This window comes from Bubalus bubalis, chromosome 2, assembly GCF_019923935.1.
Source record: "Bubalus bubalis isolate 160015118507 breed Murrah chromosome 2, NDDB_SH_1, whole genome shotgun sequence".
Classification (NCBI taxonomy): domain Eukaryota; kingdom Metazoa; phylum Chordata; class Mammalia; order Artiodactyla; family Bovidae; genus Bubalus; species Bubalus bubalis.
Window position 1 is genome coordinate 38763013 of NC_059158.1, and position 19789 is coordinate 38782801.

A 19789-nucleotide genomic window follows, 5' to 3' on the forward strand; every position below is an offset into this window, starting at 1 on the left:
CTGGAAGGCGTACGTCTCAGAGACTGAGTTCCTCGTTTGGCCAATACTGAGTACCTGCCAGTGCCAGGTTCTGGGAATGAGGAATGAGCGAAACCTCTTTCTCTGAAAGCCTTCAGAGCTCATGGTCTAACCAACCAGACAGCAGATCCTAATAGAGCATCCTGGGGCGTGGGGCGATAAGTGCTGTCCCAAGTTCTGATCTTTCTTCCAGGTAGTGGTCACCAGGAAGGGGGGCGTTCCTGGTGACCCCTGCCCAGCTCTGCGTCTACAGCTCTGGAGGCCCTGTGCCCTGGGCACAAACCCCAGGAATGGAGAGGACCTCACCAGCCCCCTGTTCTTCCCAGTTTACTTCTCTGCCCAGCACACGCCCTATATGCCCAGCACCACCCTACACATCATTTCACGTAATCTGCATCCCAACCCAAGAGAGTCTTGGTGCCCCCCTCTTTCCAGAGGTGGAAGGGGAAGCTCAGATTGGTGAGAGGGCATGCCCCAGGTGACCCGCTGGTGGGCCATGGAGCCAGGGCTTGAAGCCACATGTGTCTGCGCCAAAGCCCAGTCTTAGCTCCTCTGCCCCGGGGCTGCCTGCAGAGGGTCCCGACTTGACGGATGTGGTTTCCCAGTGGGTTAGCTGTCCCAGTGTGTGTTGTCCAGGCTGCCGTGAAGACGGGGGAGGGAAGCTGGCACAGGGAGGGGCTGCTGATGAGCCCGATCTCCGTCAGGTCATCGTCCCAGGACCGGGAGACGGCGGATCAGCAGTTCCTGTGACCTCCTTTGTGGCCTGCTTGAGCACTGTTTTTAGAAACCTCGAGGGGCTGGTGACTTCCCTTGCTTGCTCCTTCCATCCTGCTGCCAGGCTGGGGTAAACCAAAGGTGTCTCTGGGGAGGAGGTGGGGGACACAAGCAAACACTCATCGGATAGAATCGCAGGATTAAACTACACACCCTTTTATAGCTCTCCATCACCTGTGTCTGCCCCTCTCCCATCACTCACCTTCCTTGCTCCACTTTGGTTGGCATTTCTGAGCCTGACCCCAGGTGGGGGGCGAGCTGGATAGTCTACTTGTTTGGTAGAGAGGGCCCTCCACTGAGAGTCAGGGGGCTTTCGGCTGGTTCTGCTCTGTCCTTTGTCGTGAGCTTGCTGTGTGACCTCTTCTGTGTCACTAGCCCTCTCTGATCAGTTTCCTCAGCTACGAAATGGAAATACAATATCCACGTTGCTTGCCTAGCCTACAGGGTCTTGAGTCTCGAATGAAATTAGGGCCAGAGGAGTTGCTGGTAGGAAAGATACCTGATGAATGGGGTTTTGGCCAGAAGGAAGGGGATGCTGGCTCTGCCTCCAGAGCCTTGTTACAAAGGAGCTGAATGGGGCCCAGAAAGGTTTGTCAGCTTGCCTGGAAAGAATAAGCCAGGAGCCAAATCCGCCGCAGGGACCTCTCGCTCCCTGGTGACCCACACCCCTGTGGGGAAGGAGGGCCTGTTGGAGGGGTCCTGGCTGACTAATTTCCTGCCTTTGAGTTGTTGGCCCAGAAGTTGGGAGATGTCTCTTGGTATCCATCAAAGTAGAAAGACATCCACACCCCCAGGATCTGGATTCTGGGGGCAGGGAAGGGGCCTGGTCATGAATCCAAGCCAAGCATCCCAGACAGGGCAGAGATGCCAGCATAAGGCCATAAGCCAGGTCACAGCCACCCCGGAGCACAGCAGTGGTTGTGATTTGGGGATCAGGAAGCTGCAGGTGGGTGAAGGGTGTCCTTCTTGTCACTTAAGCCTCACTGGACATGCCATCTGCCCCGAGTCCTTCAGAAAATGAGGCAGGGAGTGGAGTCTGAGAACATGGCTCTGCGGGTCATCTGGTGTCTCTGTTTGGGTGGGAGGGGGTTCTTTCCTACTCCCCAGGGTCGCTCTCGGGCAGCACGGCTGTGGGACCAGAACTGGCCCTGGAGGTCCCCTGTGTCCGCTCACACCGGGATTTCCAGTGTCACTCATCAGCTCAGCCCTCCAGGTGCCTGAGAACACTTGCTGACATCCCATCCTGAGCTCCGGCCCCTCCAGCCCTAGTCTGTTTGCTTTAGCCAAACCCACAGCCTTCCATGGGGCAGCCGATCCCTGCAGGGCTCTGCCCTGGCCTCCGCTCTCATGGAGAGGCGCCCAGCTGCCCCAGGGGAGGAGGAGGCGTGTTACCGACCCAGCCTGAGAACAATGAGGGCAGGGTCACCTGCCTTGTTTTCATTGTCCCTCCTGAGAGCAGACGGGCTCCCGGGCCTGAGAAAGTCGGAAACCCAGGTTTCTGCTGAAAACGCGCTTACCTCTGGCCTGGGCTTTCCCCACGACCGTGAGACCTCGCAGTGCCTCTGAGCTCTGCAAGCTGCTGAGAGATGGCCCTGCAGGGGAAACCCGAGGGCAGATGGGAGGACAGCCATCCATCCCTGACTGCTGTGCTGACCCCTGGGGTGGGCTGGACTGGGCCTCCCCGTAACTAGAAGACAGGATGGTTTGGGTCTAGGACGGTGGTTTTGAAATGGACTGCACATGATATTAGTTATCTGGGACAGCTTTTCAGCAACTTGGTTCCCAGTCCACATCCCAGACCATTTCTGTCTGAATCTCCCAGGGGAGCACCCAGGCAGGAGTATTTCCCCAAGCTGCCCCCACGCCCTGGTGGTCTCCACCTGCAGCCTGGTTAAGAAGCAGTACTGGTGATCCCTCCCCTTGGGAGGTGCGTTGCGGGTGGGGTGGGGTGCCTCTTTCCACCTTGCCTGGTGAGGATGTGTGGGTTTCTGGGGTTGGGGAGGGATTGTATTTTGTACCCCAGGGCATCCTCTGGTTGCTGTTTCCTCCCTGGGCTGAGGGAGGGCAGCCTGGCTGGCACCAGGCACGGTCCTTGAGGGACCAAGGCGCAGTGAGGCGCCTTCCTCATCCTGCAGTGGGATCTGGGGGGATCGAGGAAGGAAGTGGGGTGAAGAATAAGACTCGCTTCTGACTCAAGCAGCCTGGCTTGCTGGGGCCTCGGGAAGAGCTGGAGCTGGTGGCCAGTAGGCTGAATCCTGAGAATGAAAATGTATTTTCTCAAATGGGCTGTGGATTTTTTCCGGGGGGGCGGGGGGGGGTGGTGCAGGGAGAGTGGAGCTTGGGAGGTACTGAACTAGGCTCAGAAGTTATAGTTCTGGACAAAGGAAGATACGAATTATACAAAAGTGTTACCTGCTTAGACAGGGGGACCCCTGTGGTCCTAGGCCAACTTTGGTTCCTGGAGAATCTCAGTAAGTGACCTGAACTGAACCAAGGTCTTCAGACCCTACATTAACTTCCTAGTGTACCAACCAAGTCTCCAGCAATTTGTCTTTCCTTCTTGGCTCCCCTGGTGGCTCAGATGGCAGAGAATCTGCCTGCTGTGCCAGGGATCTGGGTTTGATCCCCAAGTCATGAAGATCCCCTGGAGAAGGGAATGGCTTCCCACTCCTGTATTTCTTACCTGGAGAATTTCATGGACAGAGGAGCCTGGCAGGCTACAGTCCATGGGGTCACAAAGAGTCAGACATGACTGAGCGACTAACACTTTCTTTCTACTAAAACCATGATAGGTATTCGGGTAGACACTGGAGCGGGCTTCCCTGGTGACTCAGTGGTAAAGAATCTGCCTTCCAATGCAGGAGACTCAGGCTCAACCCCTGGTCTGGGAAGATCCCCTGGAGTAGGAAATAGCAAGCCACTCCAGTATTCTTGCCTGGGAAATCCCATGGACGGAGGAGCCTAGCAGGCTGCCGTCGATGGGGTCGCAAGGAGTCGGACATGACTGAGCAACTAAACAACAGGCGTCGGAGCAAAACTGAAAAAGCAGATAAGCAGGATTGGAGCAAAAGTGAAAATACAGATAAGCAAAACACAAGTCTACAAAGTCCACATTGCAAGGGCCCAGGTCAAGTCTTAACAGAGACAAGATGGGGCCCTGCCCCCACATCCCTGCACCCGCCCCACAGACACCTGCTCTCCGCCTGGGAGAGTCAGGGCCGGGTGGAGCCGGGCCCACAGCTGGGAGGCAGGTGTCAGGGTGGTGCCGTTGGGCCCCTGCCAATGCCCAGCTCCTAAACCAATCCTGCCCTCCGAGCCACACCTGGTCACCTGGGCTGCGGGGAGCGGGGCGGGGGAATACCGAGGATCCTGCCCATCTTGCCTCCTGGCTGGGGAGCTGGAAGGCTGAGCCCCGCACTCACGTCACCCTCACTTAGCAGATGAAGGGACGAATCACCCGTGAAGCTTGTTAACTGCTTGCTGGGCACCTAGGTCAACCCCAAGGAATACCTGTGAGTGAGGTCCAGGTGTTGTGTTTATTTAAACTCCCAGGTGGTTCCACTGCGTGGGCGGAGAGCCCCTGCCCCAGGGGCTGGGTGGCATCCACTGTCTCTGAAGACTAGCCCAGTGCCCCTCTCCCACTCCGTTGGGGAAGATGCTTTTGATGCTTTTGAACCATGGTGTTGAAGACACTCGAGAGTCCCTTGGACTCCAAGGAGATCCAACCAGTCCATCCTAAAGGAGATCAGTCCTGAGTGTTCATTGGAAGGACTGATGCTGAAACTGAAACTCCAATACTTTGGCCACCTGATGCGAAGAACTGACTCATTGGAAAAGACCCTGATGCTGGGAGGGATTGAAGGCAGGAGGAGAAGGGAATGACAGAGGAGGAGATAGTTGGATGGCATCACCGACTCGATGGAGATGAGTTTGAGTAAACTCTGGGAGTTGGCAATGGACAGGGAGGCCTGGCATGCTGCAGTCCATGGGGTTGCAAAGAGTCGGACACGACTGGGCGACTGAACTGAACTGAGGAGCTGAGTCAGCCTGAGCCCAGCGAGTGAGAGGAGTGGAGATAATGGAGGGCTCAGATAATCGTCTTCACGCCTCTGATTTGTCCTGGGAATGAGAGGTTAACAGGTGCTCACCTTCTCACCAAGATACTGATAATGTAGGTCTGCCGGCAGTCCCTGAAAGACCTCAGGGAGGGCTGGCCACACAGCTGGATGGCGAGCTCTACCCACTGCGCCCCCCAACCCCGGCCTCTCCCCCTCCTCATGCTGCCGTAGGGAGCCCCATTGCATGGGCTCCGGGGTCCTCCCCTGCTCTCCTCTATCTGCTCATCAGTTTGCAGTGTTAAAGAATGTGAGAAGCATTGCTCTAAACAAGCCCAACTTGTTCAGCATCTATTTGCCTGAAAAGTACCTATGATAGGTTTACTTATCCCCACTTCTGTCTGTTCTGTTAAGACTCTCCCCCCGACCCACTGCTGCAAACTCCCTGTGGGGTCGTGACCCCACCCCAGCCCCCTTCCTTGAGGATGGACGTACAGACAGACGTGGATATACAGGAAGAGCCCAGCCCAGAGACCAGGGGGTGGATGGGCATTGGGCTGACAGTGAAGCCGGGGATGTCTTAACTGGGGCTTTAAGACTAGGGTTCAGAGAAGCCCTCATGCCTGGCCTCCGCCCCACCATAGTGGGCACAGGGTGGGGGATCAGCGTGTGTCCTTACTCCGCTGTGCAGGCGGCCGGCCAGGGTGGCTGGGAGCCCCTAGAGGGCAGAGGTCCAGAGAGATGGGCTGTCTGAGGGCTGTGGTGGTGCGTCCTGGGTGTGCCTCTGTTTCCCTGCCTCTGCTTCCTGGGGGGAGCCTGGACACACCCCCGACCCTCAGGCCTCCTGACTCCAGGGGCCCCTACCTGCTGATCTCATCCAGGCCTGGCCTCCAGGTGCAGAGACGTAAATTCCACGCCCTTTGATTTATCTTTGTGGGCCCGCAGACTCCCCTGCCAGGGTGTCAGGTCACTGCTGGGGCTGGTTTCCTGAAGGCCACGTGTAACGTGTGGTTGCAACCCTGACTGCAGTTACCTTTATTCAGGGCTTCCGGGGTGTGTTCAAGAGTGGATGCCGTTTTTGACCGATGGAGAAATTAAGGCTGATAGTGTGTGATTTACACAGGAACTTGGTGCCAGCACTTGAGAGAGGACCCCCTGCCCACCAAGTAACTCCCAGGTCCGCCCCACATGTCCATGAGCCTCTGCCCAGGGTGGGGGCACGGATCTGGTTGGAGAACCCTATCGCCCTCTTTTATAGCCCTCTTCCTGTTCTCCGCACACCCACTGCCCCGCAGAAGAGTTTCGGAGGGGGTAGGCCCCCTCTTCCGGCAGGAAGGACAGTCCCTCTAGTCACTCCAGGAACTCTCCCGGCCCCACTGCCACTTGCTCTGCCATCTTAGGCAAGGGGGCTTTTGTTTGTGCCCCCCTCACCTGACCCCTTTTCCAACCCCTGGCCTCCAGGGTCTGTCCTCTGTTCTCGCAACCTGGTGACCGCCCCCATCCCTCCACCCCTGGATGCTGGTGGTCCCAGCAGCTCTACGTCCCTCCCCTGACCCCACCAGCCCCACTCGTACTGGGGTTTGACTCTGCTTCCCACCCTCTTGCCAGATAAAGCTGTGCGCCTTGTTGCTGATGAACAATATAATCCACAGGGTGGTTTATGAGATCCGCCTGCAGAATAACCCTGAGAAGGAGTTGAAGGAAGGATATGGGAGAGGGAGTCAGTCAAGGTCACGGAAGATGCCCTCATTCATTCATTCACTCACTCACTTAATAAATGTGTGCACCGCAGATAAAAGCCCTGCCCTCACGGAGCTTACCTTCTAGGGGAGTCAGTCTCTACATTCCTGTGGCTATTTCCCTTGCATTTGCCTGGCTGTGTTCTAGAAACCTGGGTTCACTGCTGTAGCCGAGAAGCCTATACCCATCACCCCTGTCTGTGGACAGAAGAGGGGTTGAGAGCCAGACAGCCTGGGTCCACGCTCTGGCTCCACCACTGCCTTGCAGGTTACTCAGCCTCTGCGCCGTGTTTGCCTCAGCTGTAAATGGAGGGAAGAGAACCTCCTTTACAAGGTTATAAACACTCAATGAGCTGATTTAAAATGCTTTGATTGGTGGTTGTCATAAAACAAGTGCTCAAATATCAGCTACTATTCAAATACGAATTATCATAATCTATGAAATAAGGAGTAATAAACCATGCCCTGCCTACCTCCCAAGGTGGCTGGGGGAGCCAGGAGGGCCGGTGAGAGACAGTAAATGTTCTTCCTACTCTTCCACGCACTGTGAACACATGACCATTGGCCTCGTTCTCTTTGCAGGCCAGAGGAACCAAGTGAGCAGAGGTAAAATGGGTTAGGGACGGATGCAGCCAGGGATGGTGAGGGACGACCACTTGGGTGCCTCTGACATGTGGGTCCAGCGGAGGCTAGCATCCTCGAGGCCGATTCTATGTGGCCAGGAAGGGACTCTGTGCTCCTAGTGTGAGGCCTGATACAGAGCTGGAGGCAGGGTGGGGAGCAGCCCTGTGGGGGCCCCGTAGCCGCCATCCACAGGCTGGCTGCCACCCGAAAGTGTTCTCTTATGGCCTGATGAAGGGAAGGCTGGACCTCAGCCCTGCTGCCCGTGTCCACAGGTGGGCAGGATGGGCCCTTTCTGGAACTCTGCAGAGTGCATCTCCTGGATGGGGGTGCCTGGCAGCTACCTCTGCACAGGAAACTCTGGATTCCTGGGGGATGAGGTACCATAGGGAACCCAGACTTCATGGACAGTGAGATTCTGGGAGGGTGGAGTCAGGGCAGCATGTTGCTTGAAACCTAGGCAGAGGCGTGAATGTCTCCTCCCTGAGAGCTCTGTCTGAGTGGATGGGCTGGTTTTAGGGCACTGTTTTTCCAGGTGGTGCGAAGGGGTGGAGGTATGCACCGGCCTCCTTCCTGCAGCCAGAACCCAGATCCTGGCTGGCTCCCCCGCCCACCCCGCTTCCTCGATTTTAGCATCCCTTAGGCAATGGCACCCCACTCCAGTACTCTTGCCTGGAGAATCCCAGGGATGGCGGAGCCTGGTGGGCTGCCGTCTGTTGGGTCGCACAGAGTCGGACATGACTGAAGCAACTTAGCAGCAGCAGGTTACTTACTTAACCTCTCAGCCTCAGGTCCTCGTTTGCAAAATGAAAAAAATTATGGTAACTTCCCAGCAGGATTCTTTGCTCATTAAATGAGCTGGAGGCACATAAAGTGCTCAGCACAACGTTTGGTGCATGGTAACCACCAACCCCTCACCAATAAATCACAGCCACTTCTTTGCAAGGATGACAGGCGGGGGAGGGGGTGGAGCTCCATTCTGTCCTCAAACCAGAGCCGGGCCCAGGCTGTCTGCAGGATCCCCCTCTCCCATCGTTCTCTAGGGTGATGTAGAAAATGAAAATATTGTCTTGTGTGAATCTGGAAGCCAAGTTAAATCATCTTGTGCATGAACAAGGTCCATCTTCTCCCAAGAAAGCAACTTCCCTAACCCTGGAGGACCAGACGATGTGTCTAATGGCTCCCCTCACCCAGAGATGACCTCAATCCTGGGTCAGCCTCTCTGTTCTGGGGGAGAGGGTCCCACCAGCCTGTGGGACCCTGCCCCTGACCTTAATCAGTGAGATGTTCCGACTGGAGCCACAGTGACTCATAGTGGGAACAGGGAGCAGGCTGCCCAAGTTCACATCCGGACCTCTGCTCCCCGAGCCTCGCTTTCCTCACCTGTCAGGTGATGCCTGGCAGATTCGGGGACGAGCCAGTCAGGGAATATGTATAAAAGCCCCGGCAAGAGGCATCTGACACACAGCAGCACTGAAATCCTGCTCTCTCTCCCAGCATGGGGATGGAGCCAAGCTGATCCCCAGGCCAGCTGCTTGGAAACCCTGGGCAGAGAAGCTTGGGCCGTCCAGGAGCAGGGAAAGCAGGGAAGGGAGGGAGGTGAGGAGCCCAGCTGACTTGCAAGAGAAAGTCTAGAACCTGGCCCAGTTCTGCCAGTTAAGCTCTCAGCCTCTGTCTCCTGAGCTGATCTGTGGACATAACTGCTGCCATTGGACTGTTGTAAGGGTGAGTGGCGCTTCTGGCCCTGGGGGGCTTAGGGCTCTTTGGAATGCCCCCATTTGTCTGCCCCTCTCTGGGTGACCGTGGAGAGATAATGGGGGTGAAGGGGACAGTGCACAGGGCTGTGACTCCCTGATAACCCAGGACGGAGGCCCCAAAGGACACACCATCGGTGGGGTGAAGGGCAAGAAGCCAGCGTTTCTGCTGCAAAGCTCCCAACAATAATGCCTTCTTCGGTTACCCTGTTTTGCCAGCTCTTACATGTGACATTTCCTTGTTATTGTTGTTTAGTCGCTCAGTCGTGTCCAGCTCTTTTGCAACTCCATGGACTATAGCCCACCAGGCTCCTCTGTCCATGGGATTTCCCAGACAAGAATACTGGAGTGGGTTGCCATTTCCTTCTCCAGGGGAATCTTCCCGACCCAGGGATCGAATCTGTGTCTCCTGCAGGTGAATTCTTTACCACGGAGTCACCAGCACTTAACTAAATGGTTCCGGAGTCACATGTGGGCATGGCGGGTGGGGCTGTCCTGAGCATCACAGGCTGTCTTACCTCTCTGGTCCCTGCCCACTTCATGCCAGCAGCATGGGACGGACAGGGATACTGTCCTCTCTTGAAGGTCTCCCCCTGGTGCCCAAACAGTGAGTGCCCAGCACATAGGAGGCTCCCACTCAGGCAGCACTGGCAAACATTCCTAGAGGGTGCTGCCTCGCCCCCGAGAAACGCTGTTGCAGTCACACCTTCAGTATCCCTGAAGTGCACTGGTCTTCCTGGGCCTAAGCTTCCCATGATCAGAAATGGATGCCTAACCAAGGGCAGTCCATTCTGGCGGAACTCATTATCCAACACATTCACAGCTGTCCCCTCCAGGACCTTGGCCCCTAGGTTAGCATATCATGAAGTCTAACAGCCAAGAGTGGAGCAGAGTGCAGAGGACAGGGGGCTGGTTGCCTCCCAGCCCTGAAGAGAGAAGGTGTTGACACTGCCTGAGATTGTATTTACCTCTCTTTGTTTTGGCAGCCACCCTAGTGTTTGTTGGTTTGTGGTCAGCTAAAACCCAAGGCCTTTTCTCTTTGACCCTTTGGGTCAGTCTCTTCTAACCCAAAGTATAAGACATGAAAAATTTAAAAGACAGCCATATCTTGTTAGTTTGGGCCCTTTTTTTTTTTTTTTTTTAAAAGCTAGATCTCAACTCAAAAAAAAATTGATTATTTATTTATTTATTTTGACTCTGCTGGACCTTCTGTCTCTGTGCGGGCCTGTCTCGAGTTCCGGTGAGCAAGGGCGACTCTCTAGATGCAGTGCATGGGCTTCTCCTTGCGGTAACTTCTCTCGTTGAGGAGCATAGGCTCTAGAGCTCTTGGGCTTCAGTAGCTGGGGCACGTGGGCTCAGTAGTTGGGGGTCCCAGGCTCTCGATCACAGGCTCAGTAGTTGTGTTACAAGGGCTTCATTGATCCGTGACACGTGGGATCATTCCAGACCAGGGATTGAACCCGTGTCTCCTGCGTTGGTAGGTGGATTCTTCACCGCTGAGCCAGCAGAGGAGCCCTGGGCCCATTTTTCCAGTCCAGATGGTGCCAATGCAGTGTCAGCTGTCTTCCCACCCCAGCCTTGTTCCCAGGCTTGCATCCTTTGCAAATTAAACTGGTCAGCCATCTATGTCCTTGCTGTGCTGTGGATTAAAAGATTCAAGGGGCCTGGCCTTTGGCATGATGATGGAGACCTCGATCCAGACTGATAATGATCAGTACTTCTTGGGATTGTTTATCTGCCTTTATGTGGACCCGGATTAATCCCAGTCCCTCCCTGCAATTTCTCTGTCTTCTCCACACGAATATCTTTGCACCCATCTGTTCAGCTGCCTGGCTGCTATCTGGATTGACTGCATTCCACCGAACTTCAAGGCTTTGCAGTCTCTTTGGAGTGGGAGATGCACTTAGCTGAGCATGACTTGCTCTGGTGAACCTGTGCTAGCAGCTTCCAGTGCCCACCGCTTCCTCTTTGAATCTGCCAAGTGCTCTGCTGTCTCCAGAGAGGAGTCAGCGAGAGTTCAGTTTGGAGTTTCTAGAGTCCACCCTTCCCTTTTGTGTGAGAAGGAGGTGGGGAGGCGACTTCTGACATCTCTCCTGTTCCTCCGAGACTCCACGGGGTTGACCAGGGGTGGGGTTCCAATGCTGTGATTTCCCGGTCAGTGTCAACCGTCTCGGGCTGTGTTTCCTGAGGATGGTGCTGCTCTCATCACCCCCCACCCCCATAAGATGGGTATCTCAGATAGTAAAGACTGCAGCCAAAGGCAGCTGAGTGATCCTGCTTTCCTTGCCATCTGTTTACACCCCGGGCCCTGGGACATTTCATTCTCCTGCTTAGAACATAGATGTCATGGCTTAGGAAACCTTTTGAGTTGACCTACAACCGGATGGACCAGTTGGCCTCTTTCCTATCTGAACGTCCTGGCGTAAAGCGCCCAGCCAGCTCCGTGGCACCCTCTTTCTACTTTGCAGAGAAATGAGCAGGAAATAGCAGGGTGGGTGGGGAGGGGGTAGGCAGGGCAGCGAGCCGTGTGGTTTGACAGCCTGTCAGATGAGCATGTCATCATGGAAAATTCTTGACAAAGTCTGCAGATCCACTTACACTGGCCTCTGCCGCTGCAAACGGCACACTCCTTCAGGACAACCCACCCTTCCCTCTTTTCTCATGCCATGGTTAGAACTCCAGTTTTTCTGTCTCCTTCCTACTCCCATGTTTGTCTCTGTCTTTCCTCGGTCCTAGGCTTGATTTCTAGGGGGAATCTGTCGCGTTCCTGGTTTCTGGGCTGGATGGTCCATCGCGGGCCTCTCCCTGGGGGCAGGGCCAGGACCCCAGGTCTTGGCACTTCCTTGGAGCCGCCTTGTGAGGTCCCGGCCCCCACTGATGGTGGGTGGAGTGAATGGAGGCAACCCTCAAGGATGGGGTGGAGGCCAGGTGGACAGGTTTGGCAGCTGTCTGTGTTCCTGGAATAGATAATAAAGGCCTCTCCCCGGGCCTCCCAGTGGACCTCCCCAGGCGACCTCTCACCTGCTCTCCAAAGTGGCCAGGAGCTTCTTGGGAACTGATATGATGGTTTTGAGTCAGCCTGAAAAGTACACACCACCTTGATGCCCAGGCCAGCTGATGGGTCCGCCCCTGGAAGATGGGTCCGCAAGCTTCTGAGCTGACCTTAGCCAGTGCCCTGACAATGAGGGGCGGGGTGTGAAGGGCCAATCCCGAAATCGCACACTTCTCTGGAGGTCCTTCTGTCTTTTCTATATCATGTCTGCCTTCTTTCAGGGGCATAAATCTGGCGCGGTTCTCAAAGTGTGGTCCTGGGGCCATAACATCAGCATCACCTGGAAACTTGTTAGAAAGGCACATTCTCTTGTCATCTTCCAGATCTACTGAATTCAGTTTACTGGGATTCATAGTCTTCCCAGCTGTGTGTCCTTGGGCAAATCACTTGACCTCTCTGATCCTGTATAAAATATTTCATCTCCTATAAATTGAAGACAATAATTGCCACTTTCTTATTGTGATGATTTAATAAGAATACTTATAAGGAGGTTCATAAAGTGTGACCTCCTCTCTGATCTTCACTGTATATCTCCTTTTAGATAGTATCTGATGCTGCAGGACAGGGTGTGGCCATCACAGGGAACCAGACCTTCAACAACTGGAACTGGCCCAACGCAATGATTTTTGCAGCCACAGTCATCACCACCATCGGTAAGCCTTCTGAGATCTTCAGGATACCCTCTTCCATGCCCCAGCTCTGGTCACATGACCTCGTCGGGGTTAAAATCGGGCCAGTTGCACGCTGTCCTTTTGACACACCCCTGGAGATTCAGTAAGTGCTTGGTGACTGGCCATGCGTGGGAGACTGTTTTCTTCCAGAAGTCCTGACCTGGGCTCTTGGAGTAGAAACGACACAGCAGAGCCAGAGCCACGCGGGAGGTCAAGCAGGTTTAGTCACTGCATAAGCCCCAGCCCCTGCTTTCTCACCGATCTGGGTGTCTGCTGTAGTTATCTATGACTGATAACCAACCTTCCCAGAAGTTAGAGGTTTAGAATATAACTTATTTCCTGGTGGCTCAGATAGTAAAGCATCTGCCTGCAATGATGGAAACCTGGGTTGGGGTCCCTGGAGAAGGGAACGGAACGGCTCCCCACTCCAGTATTCTGGCCTGGAGAATTCTGTGGACAGAGAAGCCGGGCAGGCTACAGTCCATGCGGTCTCAGAGAGTCGGACACAATTGAGTGACTTTCACTTTCACTTTCTTGCAATGGTTCAATCCCTGGTCAGGGAAGATCCCACATGCCCCGGGGCAACTAAGCCCATGCACCACAACTACTGAGCCTGTGCTCCACAAAAAGAGAAACCATCGCGATGAGAAGCCTGCGCACCGCACCTAGAGAGTAGCCCCTGCTCTCCGCACTAGAGAAAGCCTGTGCACAGCAACAAAGACCCAGCACAGTCAAAAATAAAATAAATGATTGTTTTTAAAGAAAAGAAATGAATGGCCATCTTCGGAGACCATCTACTACAGTGCTTCTGGAGTGTCTACCCAGGGAAGCTATTGACTTGTGCCTTCTAATTTGCACAAGGGTGCCATGCAGACTAGGACAGGACTTACTAACAGTGGAGGCTTAGTCCACCTTCAGGGAGCTCCCAGGCTGATGGAGAAGGCGTAGCCCATACCATCATTTGCTGTGAATGATCAAGATCATAGCATGGTCAAGGAAAATTTCATTTCTTAGGTATTGATATTAGATCAGTGTCAAGTGATTTTTGAGAATGGGCTTTCCTCCAGCTGTGTGTGTGTGGGGGGTGGGGTGGAGGTGAGGGCCACCCTGAGTCTGGGTCCATCACCCCGATGTGTCCCTGTTGGCCTCACTCTCTTCTTCTTCCTCAGGTTACGGCAACGTGGCCCCCAAGACTCCCGCCGGACGCCTCTTCTGTGTCTTCTATGGCCTCTTTGGGGTGCCGCTCTGTCTGACGTGGATCAGTGCCCTGGGCAAGTTCTTCGGGGGACGTGCCAAGAGGTTGGGCCAGTTCCTCACCAAGAGAGGCGTGAGCCTGGTATGTCCCCATCCCTGGGTCCTGGGCAGAGATGGGGAGGACCCTGGCAAGTGACTGTGGTTGGGGTGGGAAGGATCCCTGGGTCCCGATACGGAAGTGTCGGGACAGATGGCAAGCAAGCTGTTTCAGAGCCCCCTGCCCTCCCAGGTGAGGCTGGGAACGTCGCTAACCCCCCTCCTTCCCTGGGCAGTGAGCCTCCTCGCAGGCCCGGCGCCCAGCTGGCCTCCCTTATGGCTATCTCCTCGGCGCACTCTGGGTGCTCTGCTGGGTTCCCCCGGTCTCCCCACTGCACGTTGTCTGACTTGGTCTCCCTGCCCATCTCTCAGCGCAAGGCGCAGATCACATGCACAGCCATCTTCATCCTGTGGGGAGTGCTGGTCCACCTGGTGATCCCGCCCTTCGTGTTCATGGTGACGGAGGAGTGGGACTACATCGAGGGCCTCTACTACTCCTTCATCACCATCTCCACCATCGGCTTTGGCGACTTTGTGGCCGGTGAGTCCTGCCCCTTGCCTCTGCCTCCCTGCCCTCTCTTCCTCTGCTTCTCCTCCAGTTTCAGCTCAGCTGACCTTGACCGGGGGCCCCGGTAGGCATCCAGTGTCCTGGGTCTCCATCCAGTGGGGTCCTGACCCGGCCCTGCCGCTTATAGGAGGAAACCAAGACAGAGAATCATTGCAGGCATTTTCCCTTTTCCTTTCTTGCATGTGTGCTGAGTTCCTTCAGTCTTATCTGACTCTGTGACCCTGTGGACTGTCGCCCGCCTGGCTCCCTCTGTCCATGGGATTCTCCAGGCAAGAATACTGGAATGGGTTGCCATGCTGTCCTCCAGGGGATCTTCCCAACCCAGGGATGGAACCCAAGTCTTATGTCTCCTGCACTGGCAGGCGGGTTCTTTACCACTAGCGCCACCTGGGAAGGCCCTTTCCTTTCTTAGAAGGTGGCTTTTCTCTCCTTCTCTCTTCGTGTTTTGTGTCTGGTCTCTTCCTCTCTTCTCCCCCGTCGTCTGAGCTTAGGGGCTTAGGTGTGCTGTGGGGTAGAGACAGGACCTGTGGGCTGAGTCGGGGCTGCTCCGCATCACAGCTGTCTCCTTCCATCGCTCACAGGTGATGAGGGCGCTGTTGGAGACTTGACTCAGAGGCCAGAAACTTGGCTCTTGCCACAGGCAGCTTAAAAGACAAGAAAGACCTCCTCCCAAGCTGCCCCACTCCCTTTGGCCCAGACTCTCCCTCCCACCCATCCCCTCCTTAATACAGGCAGCGATAAGATTCTTTGGCCCCTTTGTCAGCCACTTATGTCCTTGTGCCTGTAGGCTGCACATCTTGATTCTTAATCTTCCTGAAAAAGCCCCGTTCGCCTTTACTGAGCCCGTGTTTGCTTGCCCTTGCTTGCCCGGTGCCTGCTGCCCTGGCCGCTGACCCCTACCTCTGCCCCAGGACCTCTGATCTCTCCCCGCCCCCTTCCTTGGAAGCAGGGACAGGCCACTGCCCTCCCGCCCCATTGTAAATGGAGACTTGGAATGCTGGGACTGGGCGGCTGAGTGGGTGAGAGAAGCAAGGGAGGCCTGCACGCTGCACTGACACCAGCCGATCTGAGCCTGCTGCCCTGGGAGATAAATTTAGACGGAGGCACAATCCTGTCTTTGTCTGGCTGATGCAGCCCAGAGCAGGCTAAGGAGAAGCCTTTGCATTAGGGAAGCACAGAAAAATGTTTTAATTATACTTTCTTAGCTCCAGCAAGATGCCAGACCCCTGCCTCAGTTTCCCCATCTGTAAAATTGGTTAAAAAAAAAAAAGGAATAGCGCCCACCAATCACAGGGTGTTAAACAATTAGATGAGTTGCTCTGCACGTGTGCAGAGGGTAGGGCCCTGGTTATCATCATAACCTGCTTATGACCAGAGCCCTAAGCAAGATCAACAGCACCTCCTGTCTGCTGGGGAGATAGCCCCTTGCCTTCAGACCCCCTCCAGTCTGATGAGGGGTTTATAGTCCTTGCCCTAAGGGAGCCCCACTCTAGAAATGGCCCCCTTCCTGCAGTTAACTTGTACAAGTTACTCCCAGTTTCAGGGTGGGAAGGGGGACATAGGATAGATAATAATATGGATCAACATGCCTGGAAATGTAAGGTGAGATCTCCACGATCCTGGAGGGTAGGGGAGTGGCCAGAGCTGTGCGGGGTAACCCGGGAGGGCTCCCTGGGGCAGGTGTCTGGAGCCTGGCCTCGAAGGAGAGGGCATGGAGAGGGCAGAGCCCTACAGGCCACAGGAGGAGGGTAGAAACAGGAAGCCAGGAGGCCAACCAGACATCAGCAGAAGGACAATCAAGACTGTCTAGAATATTCTTGCCAGGACCTGTGCTCTTGGACATCCCAGGCCGCTCCGCCAGCCTCACTTATGCTAAATGAGTGAGTCCATGCCCAGCAGGAGGATGCCAGCTTCCCTCTCACTTAATTCCTATCTAGCTTTTTAATGGAACTGTAACACATACACCCAAAGAGTACACAAAACAGTGTTGTGAATCAGTGTGTTGGTGAATCATTGCAAGGCCAAGGTTCATGGCTTAGTTCCTGAGCTGGGTGCTGGCTTGTCTCCACCCTCCCCCCAAGCCCCTCCCCCTCGAACCTCCCACACCCCAGGGAGCCACTCTCCTGACTTCCGACAGTGCAGGAAGGCCAGGCTGGGGTCCAGGACAGGCACACGGTGGCCAGGCCAAGGTCCTTCAGGGTGACAGGGTGTCAGCATCCTGCACAGGCATCCTTTCTTTATCCTGGCGTGTCCCCATCCCTGCTCTGTGTTCTCGAGCTGCGTCTGCTCTCGGGTGACACGGCTTTGGCCCCCTGTGTGTCTCTGGGTCCCCGCTGGCCCTCTCCTGATCCTCTGGGCTTCCTGACCTGCCCGCAGGTGTGAACCCCAGCGCCAACTACCACGCCCTGTACCGCTACTTCGTGGAGCTCTGGATCTACCTGGGACTGGCCTGGCTGTCACTGTTTGTCAACTGGAAGGTGAGCATGTTTGTGGAGGTGCATAAGGCCATTAAGAAGCGGCGGCGGCGGCGAAAAGAGTCCTTCGAGAGCTCCCCACACTCCAGGAAGGCCCTGCAGGTGGCGAGCGGTGCGGCGTCCAAGGACGTCAACATCTTCAGCTTCCTGTCCAAAAAGGAGGAGACTTACAACGACCTCATCAAGCAGATTGGGAAGAAGGCCATGAAGACAGGTGGCGGTGGGGAGCGGGGCCCGGGGCCGGGGCCCCCCAGGGGTGGGCTGCCAGCCCTGCCTGCCTCCCTAACCCCCTTGGTGGTCTACTCCAAGAGCCAAGTGCCCAGCTTGGAAGAGGTGTCCCAGACGCTGCGGAGCAAAGGACACGTGTCGCGGCCCAGTGGAGAGGAGGCCAGGGCTGGACCCCCTGAGGAGGGCTCCCCCACCTCCGAGGTGTTCATTAACCAGCTGGACCGCATCAGCGAGGAGGGCGAGCCATGGGATGCCCAGGACTACCACCCACTGATCTTCCAGAATGCCGACATCACTTTTGCGAATGAGGAGGCTGGCCTGTTGGACGAGGACACCTCCAAGTCCTCACTGGAGGACAACCTGGCCAGCGAGGAGAGGCCCCAGGAGGGGGCCACAGCCGAGGCGCCCCTGAACCTGGGCGAGTTCCCCTCCTCGGACGAGTCCACCTTCACCAGCACAGAGTCGGAGCTCTCCGTGCCTTACGAACAGCTGATGAACGAATACAATAAGGCAAAGTGCCCCGAAGGCACGTGAGGTGGGGCCGGCTCCCCACCCCGCTTCCAAGGCTTCTATTCTCAACCTAGGGCATCCTGCCATGGCTGGGACCCTGGCCCCTGGTGGGGGGCGCAGCCCTGGAACTGGGAGTGGGGGGCCAGGGGCCGCCCTCACCTTCATCCCCTGCAGCTAGATGCCACAGGTCAGACACGGCGCCCAGGACAGGCCTCTGTTCCCCAGCAGAATGGGTGCCCCGGTAGCGGGAGGCATCCGTCCCGAGCGTGGCTGACATATCTGATGGTTCACAGACACGTGGGCTGGCAGGGCCGCTCCCAGCAAGGCCTGCATCCGCGGGGGTCATCGTCCTATCGTTCGGTTAAGACTGTCACACGGCTCTCTTGGGTCGGGGGCCTTGGCCATGTGAATTCACCAGTATTAACGGGCTCCTGTGTGCCTGGCACTGAGACAGGCATTTCAGAGAGAGAGTGAGAGTGGTGTGAGAACCTGGGGTGGGGGGCTGGGCACTTTAGCACCTCGGGGCCCTGCCTGGGGTTCATGTTTAACCGTCCCCCAGTCCCACCTCGTCCGCCTGGCTGGCACCCCCTGCTGCAAACCTCAGGAGGGAAGAGTCTTTCTAGGGAAGGGGGTGGGGAGCTAACAAGGCAGATGCTGAAACACTCCTGATAATGGCAAGTCCCAAGCATGGCCCACGGTCCCACTTGTGGACTTAGTGGGATGGAGCCCAGCCCAGCGCCCCGTTCCCTCAGTCACCCTTCGGCCAAGCAACAGCAGGCAGCTGAAAGCAGCGAAAGAGAGGCTGGGGCTCCAGGAGTTGCAGAACTGGGCTTATTCTGCCCCGGCTCTTGCCCCGCCGGCTCCTCATTCCCTGTTCCCTGAGAAGAAGGGCCTCGCCTCTCCCCGGATCGCTCTTGGCTCGCAAGTGGGGAATGGCTAGATATGTGAATCCAGCTCCTCCCTCCAGCTGCTGTGTGTGTATGCATGCATGTGCGTGCATGTGTGTGTGAGAGAAAGAAAAGGATTTGCGATGGGGGGAGCAAAAAGATAATGTGAAACTGTATACAGACTGTTTTTGGTGAGGGACTGGCAGCATTCTTGGATTCTCCGAGATATGCACCCTAGGGCCAGCCGCCTCTGCCCTGCATGTTTCATTTTGTTCTTTTGTTAAATGAACTGCTGTTTTTTTAATACCTGACATCTCTTGTTGGCTTCAGAACCAGAGCAGGGAGGAAAGGTGAAAGAGTGGGGTCCCAAGGATCGGGATGTCTGGTGTTCGCTCTCCTACCCCTTAACCCAATCGGACCTTTCTCGGTGACCTCAGCCAAGGTCATGGTGTCAGAATAGGGAGAGGGCATCGGTCGCAGGCGACTGCATGCTGGGTGTCACCTGAACACCCCCTCTGCCCCTCAGGCCCCTCTCCAGTGGTGTGGGGCCAGAGAGGGCCGGAACCCCGCCCACCCGCAGCAGTGAAGGTGATGGGCGTGGGTATCCACACCCCACTCGGCCCCTCACCCAGGGGTGTGCTGGCCTGGCATTGGGGTGGGAAGGAGCGGCCTTCTGTCTTTCTGTGAAATGTTTTAACGAGTTCGTCTTAGTGTCCTGACCCCACTTGGCTGGGGTGTCACTGGCTGTCCTGGAATCACACACACTGTATGTACATACTGGAAATGATGTAAAATGTAATTTATTTTAACATTTTTACAATAAAATGTGAGATGGACAAGCCAGCCTGGTGTGTGCTGCGGGGACAAGGTGGGGGGCAGTCCAGGAGGGATCGGAACAGGGGGGACTAAGGGCAGCCTGGAGGTCAAGGGGAGAACTGGAGTAGTCAGGAAGGGAGCAAACTAATCAAAGAGGTGGGGAGGTGGAGAAGGGGCAGGCTACTTAAGATGTGGTCAGGGCAGGCCTCGTGGAGGAGGTGACAGCTGACAGGTCCAAATGAGGACGGGGAAGAGCCTCTCAGAAGGGGTCCAAGAACCAGGAAGGAGTCAGGAACCAGGGGAGAGGAATAGGGGGGATTGTGGCTGGCTGG

General features: G+C 55.8%; 1 protein-coding gene across 2 annotated transcripts in view; it reads left to right on the forward strand.

The window, feature by feature from the left end:
- KCNK5 (potassium two pore domain channel subfamily K member 5) overlaps positions 1-19480 on the forward strand; it is a 40596-nt gene extending 21116 nt beyond the window's left edge. For both annotated transcript variants that reach the window (XM_006074729.4, XM_006074730.4), the window contains exons 2-5: positions 12555-12666; positions 13854-14020; positions 14347-14515; positions 16919-19480. In XM_006074729.4, the coding sequence (XP_006074791.1) occupies positions 12555-12666; positions 13854-14020; positions 14347-14515; positions 16919-17778 (1308 nt within the window). In that variant the 3' untranslated portion in view covers positions 17779-19480. The remainder of the gene's footprint in view (positions 1-12554; positions 12667-13853; positions 14021-14346; positions 14516-16918) is intronic.
- Positions 19481-19789: the final 309 nt, after the last annotated feature.